The sequence below is a fragment of the Fringilla coelebs genome (assembly GCF_963513975.1).
Source record: "Fringilla coelebs genome assembly, chromosome: 1".
Classification (NCBI taxonomy): Eukaryota; Metazoa; Chordata; class Aves; order Passeriformes; family Fringillidae; genus Fringilla; species Fringilla coelebs.
In genome coordinates this window covers 1794170-1813889 of record NC_140028.1, presented here as the reverse complement: position 1 = coordinate 1813889, position 19720 = coordinate 1794170, and the positions used below count along the sequence as shown (strand labels likewise).

The 19720-nt window shown below is 50.5% G+C and overlaps 1 protein-coding gene across 1 annotated transcript in view; it reads right to left on the bottom strand.

The window, feature by feature from the left end:
• ZC3H3 (zinc finger CCCH-type containing 3) overlaps positions 1-17870 on the bottom strand; it is a 127564-nt gene extending 109694 nt beyond the window's left edge. The window contains exons 1-3 of the mRNA XM_084208629.1: positions 17810-17870; positions 14138-15449; positions 12286-12479 (exon numbers count right to left, since the gene is read on the bottom strand). Of these exons, the coding sequence (XP_084064755.1) occupies positions 12286-12479; positions 14138-15449; positions 17810-17855 (1552 nt within the window). The 5' untranslated portion in view covers positions 17856-17870. The remainder of the gene's footprint in view (positions 1-12285; positions 12480-14137; positions 15450-17809) is intronic.
• Between the last annotated feature and the right edge of the window lie 1850 nt (positions 17871-19720).

Sequence of the window (19720 nt, the reverse complement as noted above, 5' to 3'; positions counted from 1 at the left end):
CCATTCAGGAATGTCTCTAACTCGAGACACTAAACAGCCCTGGAGCAGGGCACAGCGTTCCCTCGAGGAATGACAGCAATGCTGGGAGCTCCCAGGAGAGGAGCTGAGGATTCCCTGTGCTAAGCCAAGGCACGAGAGAGCTGGGCCAGGGCAGGGAGAAGGACCAGGGATCCCACTAGGCAGGGAGAGAGCGGAAAAGGGGAAATAAAGGAAAAAAAATCCAGGCACGGGACCCTGAGGTTTAAGTTATTGATGAGTCCAAGGGCCGGAATGTCTTGGATGTGTCCAGAAATTGAGGGAAGCAAACAAAGCCAAGGAGCTGTTCCAGAGGCTGGAGACAGGCTGGGAGAAAAGGGAAGACTCTGCGGAGACCTCAGAGCCCCTTCCAGTGCCTAAAGGAGCTCCAAGAGAGCTGGAGAGGGACTTGGGACAAGGGATGGAGGGACAGGACACAGGGAATGGCTTCCCACTGCCAAAGGACAGCATTAGATGGGATATTGGGAAGATATCCTTCCCTGGGAGGGTGGTGAGGCCTTGGCACAGGATTCCCAGAGAAGCTGAGGCTGCCCCATCCCTGGAAGCGTCCAAGGCCAGGCTGGAACAACTCCAGGTCCTGGGGGCTGTGTCCACTCCCAGCCCATTTGCCACAGGGATGCTCCAGCCCTGAAGGGAGGCAGGAATAACTCCCCACGTAAACACAACCTCCTTTTGGAATTATTCCGGCTGCTGGGAATCGCAAGCACTGGCACCTGTTTATCTCGAGGGGCCGGGCAGGGCCTGGGAAGAGATAAACAAGGATATCAAGTTTAGGACGCTTTTCCACAAAGCTGCTTTCCCCACGTTGTGTCCAGGCCATGGAATGTCTGTCACCCACGCCCTGCCCGGCCCCACAAGGAGAGTGGTGACAGTGGGAGAGTCGCTGGGGCTGGGCATCCCCCCGCTCCGGGGGCTGGAATTGCTCAGGAGCAGGGATCGCTTTACCGGCATTCCATGTCCTAAATACAACATTGTTTTCCTAAACCCCTTCGGCTCAACAAGTGTTTCTTCACTTCATGGCCTGTCCTCACCTGTCCTTTGCAGGCCCCATCTTCCCCCCCATCCCAAAAAACTGGATGTGCTACAAAATCCAACCAAGCAGATGATTCCCAAGCTCTGGAAAGGAACTGTGAAGTCCAATTTGCCTGGGTGGATTTTATCACGGATTCCTCCATGTCCAGAGGCAGCAGGAAGGGGCAGGATCCCTGCAGGGTCGTGATCATTAAATCATGGAATGGTTTGGGCTGGAAAGGACCTTAAAGATCATCACATTCCAACTCCCTGCCATGGGCAGGGACACCTTCCACTATCCAAGGTTGCTCAAATTCCCATCCAACCTGGCCTTGGACAATTCCATAGATAGGGCAGACACAGCTTCTCTGGGAATTCCATTCCAGCCCCTCACCACCCTCACAGGGAGGAATTCCTTCCTAATATCCCATCTATCCCTACCCTCTGGCAGTGGGAAGCCATTCCCTGTGTCCTGTCACTCCATCCCTTGTCACATTCCCAAGGTAATCCCAAAATCCACTGGGATCATCTCTTTGTATCCTTCTTGAACTGGGATGGCCCGAAGCAGCCACTGGTCACCAGCATGGCCCCACCAGTGCACAAAGAAGGTTAATGCCAGCTGTAATTCTGTGATTCCTGTGATTTTGGGGCTCTGGGTTTACTGGGATCTGACCTCCTTTGGAAACAATTAATCCAAACTCTACAGAAAGAGATGAAGAAATTGATGAGAAGGTCATTCCAATCCCAATGATCCAAGCAGGGCCATCTTTTCTTGTCAAAGGGAATCATGGAATGGTTTGGGCTGGAAAGGATCTTAAAGCCCATCCAGTTCCCACCCCCTGCCATGGGCAGGGACACCCTCCACTATCCCAAGTTGCTCCAAGCCCTGTCCAGCCTAGCCTTGGACACTTTCAGAGATCCAGGGTCAGCCACAGCTTCTTTGGGAATTCCATTCCACTTCCTCACTACACTCCCAGGGAAGGATTCCTTCCCAATATCCCATCTAATCCTGCTCTTCTTCAGTTTATTTACATTTATCCATTTCTTTAGGGCATTTCATCCCTCAAATACTCCCACTGGGGATTCAGCTTCCCCTGGATGTCAGGAATTCTCCAAAACCACCACTGACTTAGACTCACAATTTGTGGAGCGATATTTCCTTGATTAATTATTATTTAGACTCTTCATATTTTGGAAAGCAACTTCATTAACCCCATGGACAGGAGGGTTAAAATTAAGAAAGAAATAAAAATCCAGCTGCCATATTGAAAGTCCATTAAGCCAGGAAAGGACCCAACTTTGGTGCCTCTAAACATCAATTATTCCGGAATAATTAATTAGCAAAGCTCTAACAATACATAAAATCACTCGCCTCTGACTCTTCTGATAATTTATGCAAGATTAAAGTATCGCTGTGGTTGCCTTTTCTGGTGCCTAATTCAGCATTTTCTTTTTCCTTATGGAAGCAAGACTCCAGATTTAACTGCTCTAATGCCCTTTTACAGTGTTTGCTGTAGTAAAATCTAACAGCCACTCCGGCAGGCAGGGCGGGAAATGATGGATCACGGAAGCTCACGGAAAGGGGAGCACCGTAAAATGCCCCAGTTAATGTGGAGAGAGCAGAGTAAATCTTGTTTTAAAAACAGAGTGGGATCTCTGATGGACTCGTTTCACACCATCAAATTCCCTTTTGATTTGCTTCCTGATAAGGGAGGGCTCCACTCCTTGATTCCTGATAACAGGGAAAGCATTTGGAAGTCATCACTGCTAAATTAAGGTCACCAATCACTGCAAACACCTCGACCCAGCCAGGAACCAACATTATTTGGGTGGCAGGTCGTGCTCTTCTTCAAAAGAAAAGAATTCCTTGCTTTTTTAAATCCCAAAAGGAGCATTTGACACTGATCCACCTGAGCCCTGGGATTCAAGCACATTTTCCCACCCCAAAGCTGGATAAAGAATGGATTTGGAGCAGCTCCGAGGAGAAGGATTTGGGTTTCTGGTGGATGAAAAACTGGATGTGCCCCATCCATGTGTGCTCACATCCCAGAAATCCCCCATATCCTGGGCTCATCCCACAGCGTGGGCAGCAGGAGAGGGGGGAATTCTGCCCCTCTGCCCCGCTCAGGTGAGATCCCACCTGGAATTCTGCATCCAGCTCCAGGATCCAACAGCAGCAGGATGTGAAGATCCTGGAGCAAATCCAGATGAGGCCGTGGAGATGCTCCAAGGGCTGGAGCCCCTCTGCTCTGGAGCCAGGCTGGGAAAGCTGGGAGTGGCCAGCCTGGAGAAGGGAAAGATCCAGGGAGACCTCAGAGCCCCTTCCAGTGCCTGAAGGGGCTCCAGGAGAGCTGGAGAGGGACTTGGGACAAGGGATGGAGGGACAGGACAAGGGGGAATGGCTTCCCACTGCTAGAGGGAAGGATTAGATGGGATATTGGGAAGGAATTCTTCCCTGTGAGGGTGATGAGGGGCTGGAATGGAATTTCCAGAGAAGCTGTGGCTGGCCTATCCCTGGAAATGTCCAAGGCCAGGTTGGATGGGAATCTGAGCAACCTTGGATAGTGGAAGGTGTCCCTGCCCATGGCAGGGGATTGGAACTGGATGATATTCAAGTTCCTTCCCAAACCATTCTGTGATTCCATGGGGAAAAAAAAAATAGTTTGATGGCACATCCCACCTACTCACCCTTCCCTGGGCTCTCTCTGCCCCATCCAGGGACAAGATGTCCCAGGACATTTGCTGGTGCCCTGAGGAACAACACGGAGTTTCCCATTGCAACCAGCACTGGAGTTTACAGCCCACACAAAATCTCCAAAAATTCCCCTGCCCTTTTCCAACAGAGAGCCCCTGAGGGCAGCTTAAGGGCTGATAACATATGGGATCAGCTTTGGAGCCGATCCCATCCACACCTCCACACGAAATCCCCACTTGACACCACTCCAAAGAATCCAAAATAGAAACAGCCCCCCAAAAACCGCACGCGTGGGGATTATCCAGAGGCACAGGGGAGGAGGAAACGTTCCTTGAACTCAGATTTCCTGAGAGATGACAGTAAAATTCGCGTTGACAAGCGAAGTCAAGGCATTTCCCCACTCCTCAGGCTGAAGCAGAAACTCTGGCAAAGCTGCTGGAACAGCAGAGTTTTGTAGGACTCGGGAGATGCTGCCGAGTCCACAAATCCCTTATTCCAGGTGCACTCTGGCATCTGTTCCCTATTCCAAGGGGTTTTTGCTCATTTCCAGGGCTTTGTAGAGCACACGGAGCGATCCAGCAAGTCCTGGAATGAACGGCTTAACTCAGCTCAGCAGCCAGGGAGAGGAATTTCCCTCCGACGCTTCCGAGTCGTTACAAGGAAAATCAAATGGGAAGATTTCCATGAGAAAATTTAAAAACTAAGGGTGTAAACCGGGATTTGGGAAAGAACTGGAAGCAGAAAGCAGAACAGAGAAACCTACACAGGTTTTATGGGGAATTGAGCATCTGCCAGGGTGGGATTTTGGGAATCCTGACAGAGCAGTGGAGGATACTCCGATCATCCATGCCGGCATCAGTAATTCCAACTGTGACCGTGCTGGGAATACCATCAGACAGTTTATTAAGTGGAAGAAAATAGCAAAAGGAAGGAAAAAAAAAACAGGGAAAAGGGGCTCATTGTCACTTCTCAGGTTATGGGTTTTTACAAGTGCCTTAAACCAGTTTTATTTTCCTTATTTTTATTTAGGAAGGAAAGACAAGCAGAGGGATAAGAGATCAGCACTGTAATTCCACCCAATTCCAAGCAGCAGGTCAAAAACTGGTTTAAAAACTTCATTTTTGGTCAGATTAGGACACTTCTAGAGGTCCCTTCTGAACCAAAGCATTCCATGGACAAATAATATCTATTTTCAAGATAAAGATCTGTTTCCAAGAGCATGGAGTGACAGGATGAGGGGGATTTGCTCCCAACTGGGAGTAAGTTCAGATGGGATATTTGGTAGAAATTCTTCCCTGTAAGGGTGGTGAGATCCTGGTTACCCAGAGAATTTGTAGATGCTCCATCCCTGGAAATATTTAAGGCCAGGCAAGCCCCCGGAGGCAAAATGAGGAGTTTAAGACCTATTGCTATTTTTCCCATTTTTTTCCCCCTTCTACTTTTTTCTTTTCCTGTCTATTTTAGTTCCACACCATGCCATCCCTGAAAGGTTTGGAGTCTTACACAAAGTCACCCACAGACCTGGAAATATCAAGGGTCAGACCAATGGAAGGATCTCATCCATCCCCAAAGCCAAATATTTTTTCTATTAGTGTATAAACAGACTATTCCCCAAAGAGCTGCTGGCTACCAATGGAATTTCCCTATCCAACTGCAGCTCCCAGCTGGAGCTGCACAGAAGAGGCTCTAAAATAGAGACTAAGGTAAAAATATTGAAGTGAAACTACCTAAAATAGGGATTGAGAGGTGACTTTCATTAAAACATGGAATGATTTGGGTGGGAAGGGACCTTCAAGGTCATCTCCTTCCATGGGACACAATCTGCTGGACCAGGCTGCTCCAAGTCCTATCCAACCTGGCCTGGAATACTTCCAGGGATGTGGCTTCCACAGCAAACTGAGGTCGAATTCCACACAGAAAGAGACACCCAGGAATTGTCATCTTCAGGATCCCCATTTCCCCCTAGATGTTCCCTCTGTTGCAGCCGCCAATTCCCCCGATCCCAAATCCAACGTCTACACGGGACCACTTCCTTGAGCAAGGCCCATCCCCTCGCTCCCAGCAGGCTGTTATTTTTAAAAGAGGGCTCTGCAAAGAGAATTCCCAATCCTGGCTCCACGCCTGCAGCTCCTCTTGCAGCTTGGGACGAGTCACCTGGAAATGCCAAGTCAAGGCGGAAACCCAAAACCGTTACTTACGACCACTGACGTAACCGGGGCCGGCAAAGAGCCAAGAATGTGAACTTTTCCCAATTCCTGAAGGAGTGAGGAGCCACCTCGCCAGCCACGCTCCACCCCTGGCTCCCAAGGACAAGCCAGAGGGAAGAGAGAGCCGGCAATGGAATGATTTCCAAGCAAGGTCAAACCTAGGTGGGACGGAGGAACGACACGGAGCGGGGACCTTGGAAGGGTTTGGATCAGCTGGAAGGAACTCGGAAAAATGGGAGTGATGATGGAGCAAAGAAAAAGAGGTGATGAACTCCGAGGAGTTCTGTGTGTGATCCAAGGGCTTCCCTGAGGGAAGGGATCAAGAGCTTAACTCGGCTGTAACGCGATCGGAGGCGTCGCCTCGAAGAGCGGCAAAACCTCACGCAACTCAAAAGAAAAGTAAATATACAATAAAACACCAAACAATAAAAAAAACCTCCGAAATTCCCTCAATTGCTGTCCCACTGGGAATCAACCTGCTGGAAGCTTCAAGAAAAAAAAAATAGCAGAGGGTATATAATCCAGGGCTGAGATTTTCAGAGCTGCCAGAGGGATCCAAACACCCGGTGTCAATAAAATTATCAGCAGCTGAGCATTTGGATGCCACCCATAACTTGCTCCTCACCATTTACACCCCCTTTACTCGCCCAAGCAATGCAAAGCAGCTCCTGCCACTTTTGCCTCCAGCGTTTTTCCAAGCAAACACTCCTTGCCCATCCCAACCCCCTCATGTCCCATCCTGTGGAGCGAGGAGAGAAATGAGGGTTTAGGGAATTTTTTGGAGGGTGATTGTGGCAGTAAAAAGTTGGAGAAGCTTCTGCAGATGCAGAGTGAAGTGGGTTTTCTGAATCCTACGGAATTTCTCTTTAGGAAGATGGGAAAACAAACAGGATTCCTTCTGTTTGGCAGTGTCGACAGTGGCGTAGAAACACAGGAAAAGCAGGAAGCTGATAACACCAGCCACTGGCTTATCTCAGTTTGGAGCAGGAGAAAGGGGAAGATAAGCAGGGAAGGAATATTTTCAAGGGAAGCAACAAAAATCCAGGTTGGATATAGTAGATCTGACAAGGATGTGCTCCCAAATTACTCCTCTGGCCTGGATTTGCACAGCCACAAATGGGGAATTGGAACAATTGCAACAATTCCCCATCTACTTAAGCTGAAGGAGGGAAGGTTTAGTGGGATATTGGGAAGGAATTCTTCCCTGGGAGGGTAGTGAAGAACTGGAATGAAATTCCCAGAGAAGCTGTGACAGCCCCTGGACCCCTGGAAATGTCCAAGGCCAGGCTGGACAGGGTTTGGAGCAATCTGGGATAGTGAAAGGTGTCCCTGCCTGCGGCAGGGGTGTGGAACTGGATGATCTTCAAGGTCCCTTCCAATCCAAACCATTCTGGGATTTGAATTCCACAACCCATCTCTCCCAGGAAAAAAAATCCAAAAGCTCTTTAGAAGTTCCTTTAATACCTGGAGGTGACAGCAGGAAAAGGGAGCCAGGCCTTGAACTCAGCACACAGCAAATTGATCTTTGAGATCCCTCCCAGCCCAAACCATTCCATGATTCCAAGTTCATCTCAAACAGGACATGACCAGTCTCACACGGAGCCATCCAACCTGGCAAGCACCAAATTATTTAAGGAACAAACACAGCATAAATAAGGAAAATTCCCTGGAGAATCTCCCCCCTGCTTTCTCCATCTCCTGCTTCCAGCCAGCTGTGACTGTGCCGAAGCAATCCCGGAGCAGTCCTGCCTGGAAGGGGACATTACAGAGGTGGAAAAGACACGGAGGAGCCTCTTTGTAATATTCCATGATCCCCCCGGGCGAGGCGCAGAGCCGGCGCTGCTGAACGCTGCACTTTTGGATTCAATTAAAGTGATTATCTGTTGTGCCAAATAAATTGTGTCCAGCATCTATCCTGCAGGATTTTACACCTCCAGCCTCATTATTCCCTAACTGTTTCCTCCTGTTTATGCTCTCTCCAATTAAATTGCTGATAATATGAGCCAAAATAAAAAACGAGCGCACCTTGTCCGGAGAAAATTGATTCCCTTTTTTTCCTGCACCGGGCGATTGCCAGGTTTTATATACTCTGTTCCTGGCGATCATTAGTAATTCAATTTTCTTTTTATTAGCCCCCTTATCTGCTGAGCAATATAGTGGCAGAGCTGACCTCTTTCGCACGGGTAAATGTTTAAAATCTTTTCCCTGATTAATTTTGCCAGTTAAGGAAAAGAGGAGAAATGATCCGGCTCTTTGCCATCACAATGAATAAAGCTTAATGTTGATTGTGATGGAATTTCTAATGCCAAGGAAATTGATTGAACGCAGCAATTACCCCGCAATAGGAACTCCAGGGAAATGGGATGGTTTTCTCCCCGGCCGTAGCCTTTTGGTTATTTAAAACAATCCAATTTGCAAGGATAATTATATATTAGTGTTTTATCTGCCACCGAGAATGAACATGGGAATTTTGATACTGGCCCGGCATTAGCAGGTTATTGCTGCAAATTACTCCAGATCTGCTTTCTTTCACATAAAGACGAAATTAGGCCATCAATAACCAGAAAAAGGTGGACTGAGGAGATGGGAGAGGCACGAGTGCCCTCTGCAGGGCTGTGTGCGCTTCCCAAAATCCCCAATTCTCCTGGAAAAGCCCCCGATTCTCCTGCAAAAATTCCAATTTTCCCACATGTACCAGGCAGTCGTCACTCCCACTCTCCTTGTCCATACATTTGCCACATCTCTAATGTTAAAATGAATTAGAAAAAAATCAATAAATCTTCCTCTGAAGCACTTATTCCTAGTTTTTCTTCAAGGAAATATCCTGGGAATAAGAAATGACAGCTCAGATGCCCAAGCAGGATGAGCCAAGGAATGGTGAGGAAAAGTTCCCAACTACTAGAACTCACTTGTCTGTCGACAAAAAATACGTTGGTAATAAGCCTCATCCTGCAAGAAATCCCAGATAAAGATAGGAAAAAGATGCTGGAAAACCATGGGACTCCCATATCCTCTGGTGCAGGACTTTTAGAATGGGTAAAGGAGGAATATCCTGCTGTCATCATACCTGGATCAGTTAAACCTCACTTAAAAGTTAGTGTTTTCCCTCAAAACTGGTGAGAAAAAGATGCCATCCCTGAACTTTTGGGACTATTCCATCTTCAGTCTGGAGAAAGTCGATAAAGGATTCCCAAGGTGATGGGACAGGACATGGACAAAAAAATCTTTTGACATTCAGACTGGCTGGGAGAGCTGGGAATGTCCAGCCTGGAGAAGGGAAGGATCCAGGGAAACCTCAGAGTCTCTTCCAGTGCCTAAAGGGTCTCCAGGAGAGCTGGAGAGGGACTTTGCATAAGGACCTGAAGTGCCAGGGACACAGGGAATGGCTTCCCACTGCCAGAGGACAGGGATGGATGGGATTAGGAATTTCTCCCTGTGAGATTGGGAAGGTGCTGGAATGAAATTCCCAGAGAAGCTGTAGCTGCCCCATCCCTGGAAGTGTCCAAGGCCAACTTGGATGGAGCTTGGAGCAACTTGGGATAGTGAAAGGTGTCCCTGCCCATGGTGGGGATTGGAATTCCATGATCTCCAATGCCCCTTCCCACCCAAACCATTCCATGATTTTATCCAACACAGTGGCACCTGAGACCTTGATGATCCTTGTTGGTCCTCCAGCTTTTTCCTGGATAAGGAGAGAAACAACCACCACCTTTTATCCCTCTTCCATCACATCCCTGAGGACCCCAGAGGCAAGGGAGGCAGCCTGACCTGGAATTTTCTCCCTGCTCCACCATCCCATTGGAAAACCTTCAATTTGGGACACACTCCAATATCTGAGCTGTTATTAAACATCCCACTTAATCAAGTATTTTGGAATTAATCTATAAGAGCTTCAGGTGGATCTCTCAGGGAACAGCCCAAATAATCCCAAGAAAATTCCTGCCAATCTGCCACTTTCCACTGGCTCTCTGATCCCTAAATCAAAGCGATTCCCACAGTGGGAAGAGGACAGAGCATTGGGAAACACCAATCCCAGTTCAAGACTCAGCAACATCTGGAAGAGCTTCCCTGCTGATGAGACCAAACAGACCCATTTGGGTCCAAGAAGGGAATTGGAAAGTTAGGAGACAGACCAGGACTTGGGAAAAGCAGGAGCAATGTCTTTGTAGAGCCCACAGAGCTGTGCCACAGATCCCATAATCCTGTGGAACAGGACAAACAGGAAACCAGCCAGGCTGTGTCACCACATCCATGGGGACAGAAGGGGCTGATCCAGCCTTTCCAGCCATGCTGCCATGCAGGAAGTTGGGAACATTCCTCTCCTCTGTCTTTCCTTCCACCTCCCTGCTCCATTACTATCCCACTCTGCTCCCAGTGCATCCCAGTAACTCCATTTACTTCCCAAGGTGAAATGGAGAAGACTGTAAATTCCACCCCTTTGTGGTGATTAATATCCACAATATTTTTTCTGGGATTAATATCCACACTTTGCCCCATAAGAAACCAAAGCAACCTTCCCAAAACCTCTTGGATAACCTGGGAGCCAGGAATTGAATCCACAAAACTTCACTTATTCCCAGCTCCCTGTGGAACCAGAAGACGCTGGCACCACATCCATAATTATACATTTACAGGGAACATGGGAGTTGTCCCAATCCCTGTGAGCATTCCAGACTTGGGAATATCCCTGCCCCATCCACCACCCAATAATCTTTACCTACTAAACCTGGGAGAAAAAAATAACACAGGAGTCCTGGAGCACACAGAGGAACAGCCATGGAGGAATTCCACAGCTTTCCAAACCCACAGTTTAAGAATATTCCAACACATGAAGCTGTAAATCCCCTGCCTGGGATTGAAGCTCTCCAAGAAAAATCTTGAAGTACAAAAGGATTCAAACACAGAAAGTCAATTTTAATCAAAGGGAGCAAATCCAAAACTCACTGAGGGAATTGCAAGGAAATCCAGGGTCTTCCTGAATTTCTTTGTAAAGGAGAAAGTGCCACACAGAGAAGCATGTGCCAGGAAAGGCTGGATAATTGGATTCACTTTTGGAGGGGAAAATGAACTCCCTGCTCTCCCAAGGTCACTTCCAGACCTATTCCCTTTTTTCCCTTCCATTCTCCAAGCTTCTTTATTTGCCAAATTCCCAAAACCTGGAGCAAAACCACACTCCTGCTTTATCTTGTCATTCCTATCCAGCTAAAATCAAGATTTCAGTGTAGGAACATTCCCTTCAATCAAGGAACTGGGATTCCAAACAAGCTGATATCCCCTCCGAGGTTAAAATGCTGTAGCAATCCCAAATTCCTCCATGTCTCCAGAGCTTTCTGTCTTTTCATGGAATCATGGAATGCTTTGGGTTGGAAGAACTCAAAGATCATGGAATTCCACATGCCTGCTATGAACAGGGACACCTTCCACTATCCCAGGTTGCTCCAAGCCCCATCCCAGCTTGCCATGGTCACTTCCAGGGATCCAGGGGCAGCCACAGCTTCTCTGGGAATTCCATTCCAGGGCCTTACCTCTCTCCCAGAGAAGAATTCCTTTCCGATTTCCCATCTAACCCTGCCCTCTGGCAGTGGGAAGCCATTCCCCCTTGTCCTGGCACTCCATCCCTTGTCCAAAATCCCTTATCCAGGAAAACTCAACAACATCTCAACAGAGCTCTTTGAACACCAAATAATCCCAAAATATAACTGGAGACAAACCCCAGCTACGTCTGATCCAAACCCCTCTCCCAGCTCCAGCAATTCCCACAGGGAATTTCACAGGGACGCAGGGAAAATGTGCCTCATATCCATCTGAAACAACTGAATCCCACGTGGGGGAAGACTTTTATCCACAAAAATATCCCTAGGGAACAGAAGAACCAGACTTGGAGCCACCAACATCCCAACAACACTCCAGACATGTGGTGGTGCCACTCTGAGCTCTGAGTTCTGCTCCAAGGCAGCAGGACATGGATGCAAATTCCCTGTTCCCAAACATAATGGATTCAGTATTCCACTAATTACTGGTGTTTTAAGCAAATTAGATGCAAAACTGGACACTGCACTGGGATACAGGTGAGAGATTTGTTTGTGTATTCCTGCCTCTACCAACCTCTTCTTGGAAAACCTTCCTGAAAATCCAGGGAAACCCCAGGAAAAGCAGGAAACAGGATTTTTTTTTTGTGGAGATGCCAGAAGGACAACACGGATATGGAGCCAAACTTCTCGGTTTGCTCCAGGAACAACAACACCTCCAGGAGGACTCAGCAACAGATTCCCAAATCCAAGAACCCTTGGAATCACTCCACTGAGTCCAGTGAGCCTTTGGAATGCCTGCTCCTACCTTCCTTGGTGGCCGCCTGTGTCCTGGTCGCCGGCATCCGGCAGAGCCGGTGCTTGGAAATCTGCACCAGGCCCCGGGGCGAGGAGCGCTTCGCCGTCACCGAAGGTTTTCCCCGCATGGAATTCCTCCTCCGGAGGTGGAAGCGGCTCTTCAGAGCTGTGGTGGGGGAGATGTTCTTCTTATCCGTGGGGGAACTGGGAAAGGGAATGTCACACGGTTAGGAGGGAGCAGGGAAGTGACCAAAATGCTCCTGGTGTTCCTCTCCAGGGCTCCAAGAGGAGTCGAATCCCACCAGGATTCTCCTCTGGCTGAGGTGGGGAGGAGAAGCTCTGAAGAGAAAATTCCAAGGAAATGGGCAAATGTGAGGAATTCCTGGCAAGGAACAGATGGAGAATGAGGTGTTTGACAGCCAAACTTACTCACTGCCTTCTGCTCAACAGATGTGAGGGACTGAATCATGGAATCATGGAATGGTTTAGGTTGGAAAAGACCTCTGAGATCAAGTCCAAGCATTTCCCAGCAGTGCCAAGGCCACCACTGACCATGTCTCCAAGTTCCACATCCACAGGGATCCTAAATCCCTCCAGGGATGGGGATTCCCAATGCGTGACCACCCTTTATAGGAAGGAATTTTCCCAATATCCAAACTAAACCTTCCCTGGAGCAGTTTGAGGCTGTTTCCTCAAGCCCTGTCCCTTGTTCCCTGGGAGATCCTGATCCCTCCTGACTTCACCCTCCTATCAGGGAATTTAGGGAGCCAGGAGGTCCCCCCTGAGCCTCCTTTTCTCCAGGTTGAGCTCTCCCATCTCCCTCAGCAGCTCTTGGTGCTTCAGACCTTTCCCCAGCTCCATTCTCAACTCTGGACATGTTCCTGATCCTCAATATCCTCCCCCCAGGATCTGAGGAGCCTCAGCAGTGCCCAGCACTGCTGAGGGGGATGATCCCTTCCCTGGTTCTGCTGGAATTTACCAAGGTGTGGGAGGTCTCCCTGAACTGCCAAAAATCCCAAATATTCCCAGCTTCTCCAGGCTGCTCCAGAGTGATTTTCCCAGCACAATCCACCCACTGATAGTTTTTCAGGCAAAGCAGGAGGGCAAGGCAAGAATGGAAACCTGCTGGGAAGCACAGAAGGGATGTGGGAAACAGAAGCAGGAATCAACAAAACAACTACAAGAATATGAAATTAAATCAAGGAAAATGCAGCTTCCTTTGCTGAGTGAGGAGGTGTCAGTGACCACAAGGATTCACAGGATCCAGCTCTGGATCACCCAACACCAAGAGGACAGGGAACTGCTGGAGCAAATCTAGAGGTGGCCATGGAAATACCTCAAGGGATGGAGCCCCTCTGCTCTGGAGCCATGCTGGGAGAGCTGGGAATGTCCAGCCTGGAGAAGGGAAGGTTCCAGGGAGACCTCAGAGCTTCTTCTAGTCTCTAGAGGGGCTCCAAGAAAGCTGGAGAGGGACTTGGGACAAGGGATGGAGGGACAGGACACAGGGAATGGCTTCCTGCTGCCACAGGGCAGGGATAGATGGGATACTGGGAAGGAATTCTTCCCTGGGAGGGTGCTGAGGCCCTGGAATGAAATGTCCATAGAAGCTGTGGGTGCCCCATCCCTGGAAGTGTCCAAGGCCACGTTGGATGGGACTTGGAACAGCCTGGGATAGTAGAGGTAGGCTATGAACCCCTGTTCATAGCAGAGGTATGGAATTCCATGATTTTGAAGGTCTTCCAGCCCAAACCACCCCATGATTCCATAAATCCTCCAGCACACAACAACCCTCGCTGGAATTTCTCCCACAGCCACAGCCTGACACGAAACCCACGGACACAAAATCCAAACCAACAACTTACCCCACATTCCCTTTCCTCTTGATGATTTTTGTCCGACTCTTCACCTTGTAACTGGACAGTGCAGCCTCTCCAAAGGATTTCATCCCACCGGGAACAACGGACGCCGCACTCGGAGCCAGAGGGACAGAGACGGTTCGAGGGATATTTGGGTCTGGAGCTTCCTTCTGGTCCTCGGATCTCCACTGGAATGCTGACTTGGAAGTGGAAGGCAAAGTCTGCAAGCTGGAGGCTTTCCACTTATATTTACTGGGAGAAACCCCCAGCTTGGATTGCAATCCCAATTTCTTTATCTTCGCTCCCAAATCCGCTTTGGGGGAGATTTTAGCACCTTTGTCCACTCCCCCAATGCTCTTCTTGGAAATTTCGGCTCGAGGGCTCGCCCACCTCTTCACAATCCGAGAGCTTTTCCCAGGGTTTGCCACCCAGGTGTAGTTGTTTTTCCTGAATTTCTGAGATTTGCTGGAGATGGGTGCTGAGGCAGCTTTTTGGAGAGCAGGAGCTTTGGGAATTACGGGAAATCTGCTCTTCACCAGAGTCACCCCAGCCTGAGCAGGTTGAGAGAGCATCTCGGCGTTCCCAAAGAGTTTGGAATGTAGGGAAGCATCCCCAGCTTCCTCACCACTCGGCTGCCCTGGAGAGAATGGTTCTGCCTTGATCCGTAACGAGTGCTGGGCCGGCTCCCGACCTGGAAATTCCAAAGGATTTTGTGGCTCTGACTTCAGCGCCACGGCACTTTCACTGGTGCTTCCAGAGGCGGAAAAGGAGCTCCCAGCTCCGCTTCCAGGAAGGCACACAGTTCTCGAGGTGGAACTGAAGGAAATGGATAGGGAAGGTCTTCTCTCTTCTTCCTGGAGAAGACATTTCTGGATGTTTCCATCCGCCGAAGGAGCCACTGCCACTTCCCGCCTGGAAAACTCTCCGTAAGGACCCACATTTTCCTGGCCAGCCCTTTGTGGCACCTGGATATCCACAACGATGTTCCCATCTGTGGTGAAGTCCACGTGTCTCTCCGGGAACAATTCTGGTGCCTCAGGAGTCTGGCTGTCCCCAAGGCTCCCAAAACCTTGGGAAGTGCTGGAAGCACTTCCAGCCTCATACCCCGATCCCAGCAGCCGGTTGTCCAGGGAGTATTTTTTCCTCCAGGTGTGAGTCTGGCGTGGATGGAAATTCCTGGGAGCCTGCTGAGGGTACCTGGTGGGAAAGGCTCCTCTCCTGGTGTAGCCAGGCTGGCGGGGGTTGTTCCACCTCGGAGGAGCTGATGGCGCCGGATGTGGGACATTCCCGTGCATGTTCCTGTGGCTGTTTATGAGACCTGTGGCGGAGAAGACAGAGCTTTAATTCCCTGATCCCATGGGAATTTGACAGCAACACAGAGCTGCTCTTCCTTGCACTGGAATTGCATCATCACTCGGGCTTCGGATGATGAGCCAGGGTGGAAGGAAAAGTCATGGAATCACAGCGTCCAGGAATGATTTGGGTTGGAAGGGACCTTCAAGAACATCTGGTTCAGGTTGCTCCAAACCCCAACCTGGCCTTGGACACTTCCAGGGATCCAGGGGCAGCCACAGCTTCTCTGAGAATTCCATCCCACTCCTCACCACCCTCACAGGGAAGAATTCCTTCCCAATATCTCATCTCCCTCTGCCCTCTGGCAATGGGAAGCCATTCCCTGTGTCCTGGCAGATCCTGATCCCACCTGAACTCCACCCCCCTATCTGGAAACTTCAGGAAGTCAGAAGGCTCCCCCTGAGCCTCCTTTTCTCCAGGATGAGCCCCCCAGCTCCTGCAGCTCCTCCTGGTACTCCAGACCACTTCCAAGTTCCCTTCCTTGCTTCCCTCCGAAGCAGCAACAAGGACACTCCAAGGCTTTGCTGCTGTGTCCCTCTGGAAGCCAACATCCCTGTTAATTTGGGAATTTCTGCCCTTGTCCAGCCTCAGTGTTTAGAAAACCTTTCCCATGAGTGATTCCCAAAGGAATTTGGAGCCTGGTATTTCAGGCAGGGTTTTTCCTTCACCGGGGTCACGGTGCTGCCAGGAGAGCTGAGTCAGCACATTCCTCATGGAAAAGCAAGGATTGTTTTCCTCCCTCTCATCATTCCCCCACGTAGGAGCTCCTGGAGAGGTAAATCCCAAGTCCTACGTGGAGGCTGTGGCCTCACTAACGAGGAAAATTTACTTTGAAGGACAAAAATAGAGAGATTTGGTGCTAAAATAAGCTCTGGTGCTTTCCAGAGCTTGGGAAGGGCACATGGATACACATCCCACCTCTGTGCTCCCAGGCTGGGGCTGTGGGACAGGGAAAAGCCCCTTCCCAAAGCCAAGAGAGTCCCAGATCCTGCTGAGAGCAGCATTGTGGGAATTCCCTGGTGTGGGGACCCCAAAATTCCCCTGCACTCCATGGGCTCTATTCCCTCCCTGCCCTGACTTTGCTTTCCTGGATCTTTTCCCTTTACACCTTTTCCCAGCACTCCCTGGATCACTTCCCTCTTCTCCCAGAACTCCTGAGCCCGCTCTTCTCCCCTCTCCTTCTTCCTCCCAGCACTCTGGGATCTTCACCATCCCCATCCTACTCACATTCCCCCCAATCCCCCCCAAAATCCAACGTCCCACCTCCACCAAAAACCCCCCAAGTCCTCTCAAAACCTGTCCCAGCCACGCCTCACATTCCCAAAATTCCTTTAAAACACTGCACCGCCCCTCAAGATGCCCAGATTTCCCCCTATCCCTCCTCCAGGTCCCCTCACATTGCTCCCAGACGCTCCCTGCTTCCTGACACCAGCCTCTTTTCCTCATCCCTCCCTCCCTTTTTTCCCCATTCCCCTCGGTGTCCCCTTGTTTCCCGGTGTTCCCCCAATCCCTTCACACCCTAGAGCGCTCGGATCTCCCAGCACAGCCTCTCCCATTCCCGATCCCCCCCATTCCCGCACCCTGGAGCGTTCGGATCTCCCGGCACAACCGCTCCCATTCCCGATCCCCCCAATTCCCGCACCCTGGAGCGCTCGGATCTCCCAGCACAGCCTCTCCCATTCCCCATTCCCCCCCCCCCCATTCCCGCACCTTGGAGCGCTCGGATCTCCCGGCACAGCCGCTCCCATTCCCAATTCTCCCGATTCCCCCCAATTCCCGCACCCTGGAGCGCTCGGATCTCCCGGCACAGCCTCTCCCATTCCCCATTCCCCCCCCCCCCATTCCCGCACCTTGGAGCGCTCGGATCTCCCGGCACAGCCGCTCCCATTCCCAATTCTCCCGATTCCCCCCAATTCCCGCACCCTGTAGCGCTCGGATCTCCCGGCACAGCCTCTCCCATTCCCCATTCCCCCCCCCCATTCCCGCACCTTGGAGCACTCGGATCTCCCGGCACAACCGCTCCCATTCCCAATTCTCCCGATTCCCCCCAGTTCCCGCACCCTGGAGCGCTCGGATCTCCCGGCACAGCCTCTCCTATTCCTCCCAATTCCCGCACCCTGGAGCGCTCGGATCTCCCGGCACAGCCTCTCCCATTCCCCATTCCCCCCCCCATTCCCGCACCTTGGAGCACTCGGATCTCCCGGCACAGCCTCTCCCACTCCCAATTCTCCCGATTCCCCCCAATTCCCGCACCCTGGAGCGCTCGGATCTCCCGGCACAGCCTCTCCCACTCCCAGTTCTCCCGATTCCCCCCAATTCCCGCACCCTGCAGCGCTCGGATCTCCCGGCACAGCCGCTCCCGTTCCTCCATTCCCGCAGCGCTCCCGCACGGCCCCGCGGCGCTGTGACGTCATCAACCGGCGCCGCCCGACGCCAACGGACCCACGTGAGCGCTCCTGACCGGTCACGTGACTCCCGCGACCGTTGCCTGGCAACGGGGACAGGACAGCGCGGCCTAAACTGGGCCCGGGACTGGGCCTGGGACTGGGACTGGGCCTAGCTCAGCCCGGCCTGGCTGTCCCGGCCTCTGTCCCCGGCCTGGGATGATAGCCCGGTTGTCCCCTGTTCCCATCTCAGCCCAGTCCAGCTGTCACCAGAGCCTGTCCCCTGTTCCTATTGTGAAAAACGCCAATCACTTGTTTTTAAAATTTTTAAAGTTTAATAGAAATAAAATGGTTATAAAAATTGCAATATAATTAGAGTAATAAAAATTTGGACAATTTGGATTAGGACCATATAAGACAATAAAAACAAAGAGTTATGGACATCTGGGTACCTTTTCCTGGGCAAAATAAGCCTGAAAAAGAACCCACGTTAACAGAGGATTAACCCTTAAAAACAACAGCCTGTTGCATATTCATACACCTCATACATGATGGATAAATTCCATTTGAACAAAGGATTCTGTCATCAACTTCTTCCTCTGAATCCTAACAGCATCTTCAGGGCTGAGCGAGGCTGGAAGAAGTTCATTTCTTCTGATAAGAGAGCAATAAATTCTCTTTCTCTGAAAGATTTAGGTGTCCTGTGGCTGCTATCTCCCTGACAGTCTTTTTTTTTAAAAATTATCTTAAACTATAGCATAGTTTCTATTTTTACATAATGTTATAACCTAAACTATATTTAACACACTACTTAAGAAAATTAATACAGTATAACTTTCTAACATAGCACATATAATATTCATTTTAATATTTGCAAAGAGCCAATCTCAAAATACACATTTTTCACACTATCTTAGTCTGAACTAGCTGTCCCCAGCCCCTGTCCTCAGCCTGGGCCACCGTGGCTCTCCTCGTCCCCAGCCTCTGTTCCTTTCACCATTTCATCCAGCCATCTCCTGTCCCCATCCCATCCTGACCCAGCTGTCCCTATTTGTCCTGTCCCCATCCCTTCCTGGCCCAGTTGTCCCTATTTGTCCCATCCCCATTCCTTCCTGGCCCAGCTGTCCCCATTTCTCCCGTCCCCATCTCAGCCTGGCCCAGTTGTCCCTATTTATCCTGTCCCCATCCCAGCCTGGTTGGCCCAGTTGTCCCCATTTCTCTTGTCCTCATCCCTGCCTGGCCCAGTTGTCCCCATTTCTCCTGTCCCCATCCCAGCCTGACTCAGCTGTCCCTATTTGTCCCATCCCCATCCCTTCCTGGCCCAGTTGTCCCCATTTCTCCTGTCCCCATCCCTGCCTGGCCCAGTTGTCCCCATTTCTCCTGTCCTCATCTCTGCCCGGCCCAGTTGTCCCCATTTCTCCTGTCCTCATCCCTTCCTAGTCCAGTTGTCCCCATTTCTCCTGTCCCCATCCCATCCTGACCCAGCTGTCCCTATTTGTCCCATCCCCATCCCTTCCTGGTCCAGTTGTCCCCATTTCTCCTGTCCCCTTCCCAGCCTGACCCAGCTGTCCCCATTTCTCCTGTCCCCATCCCTTCCTAGTCCAGCTGTCCCCATTTCTCTTGTCCCCATCCCTTCCTGGCCCAGTTGTCCCCATTTCTCCTGTCCCCATCCCTTCCTGGCCCAGTTGTCCCCATTTCTCCTGTCCTCATCTCTGCCCGGCCCAGTTGTCCCCATTTCTCCTGTCCCCTTCCCAGCCTGGCCCAGTTGTCCCCATTTCTCCTGTCCCCATCCCTTCCTGGCCCAGTTGTCTCCATTTCTCCTGTCCCCATCCCTTCCTGGCCCAGTTGTCCC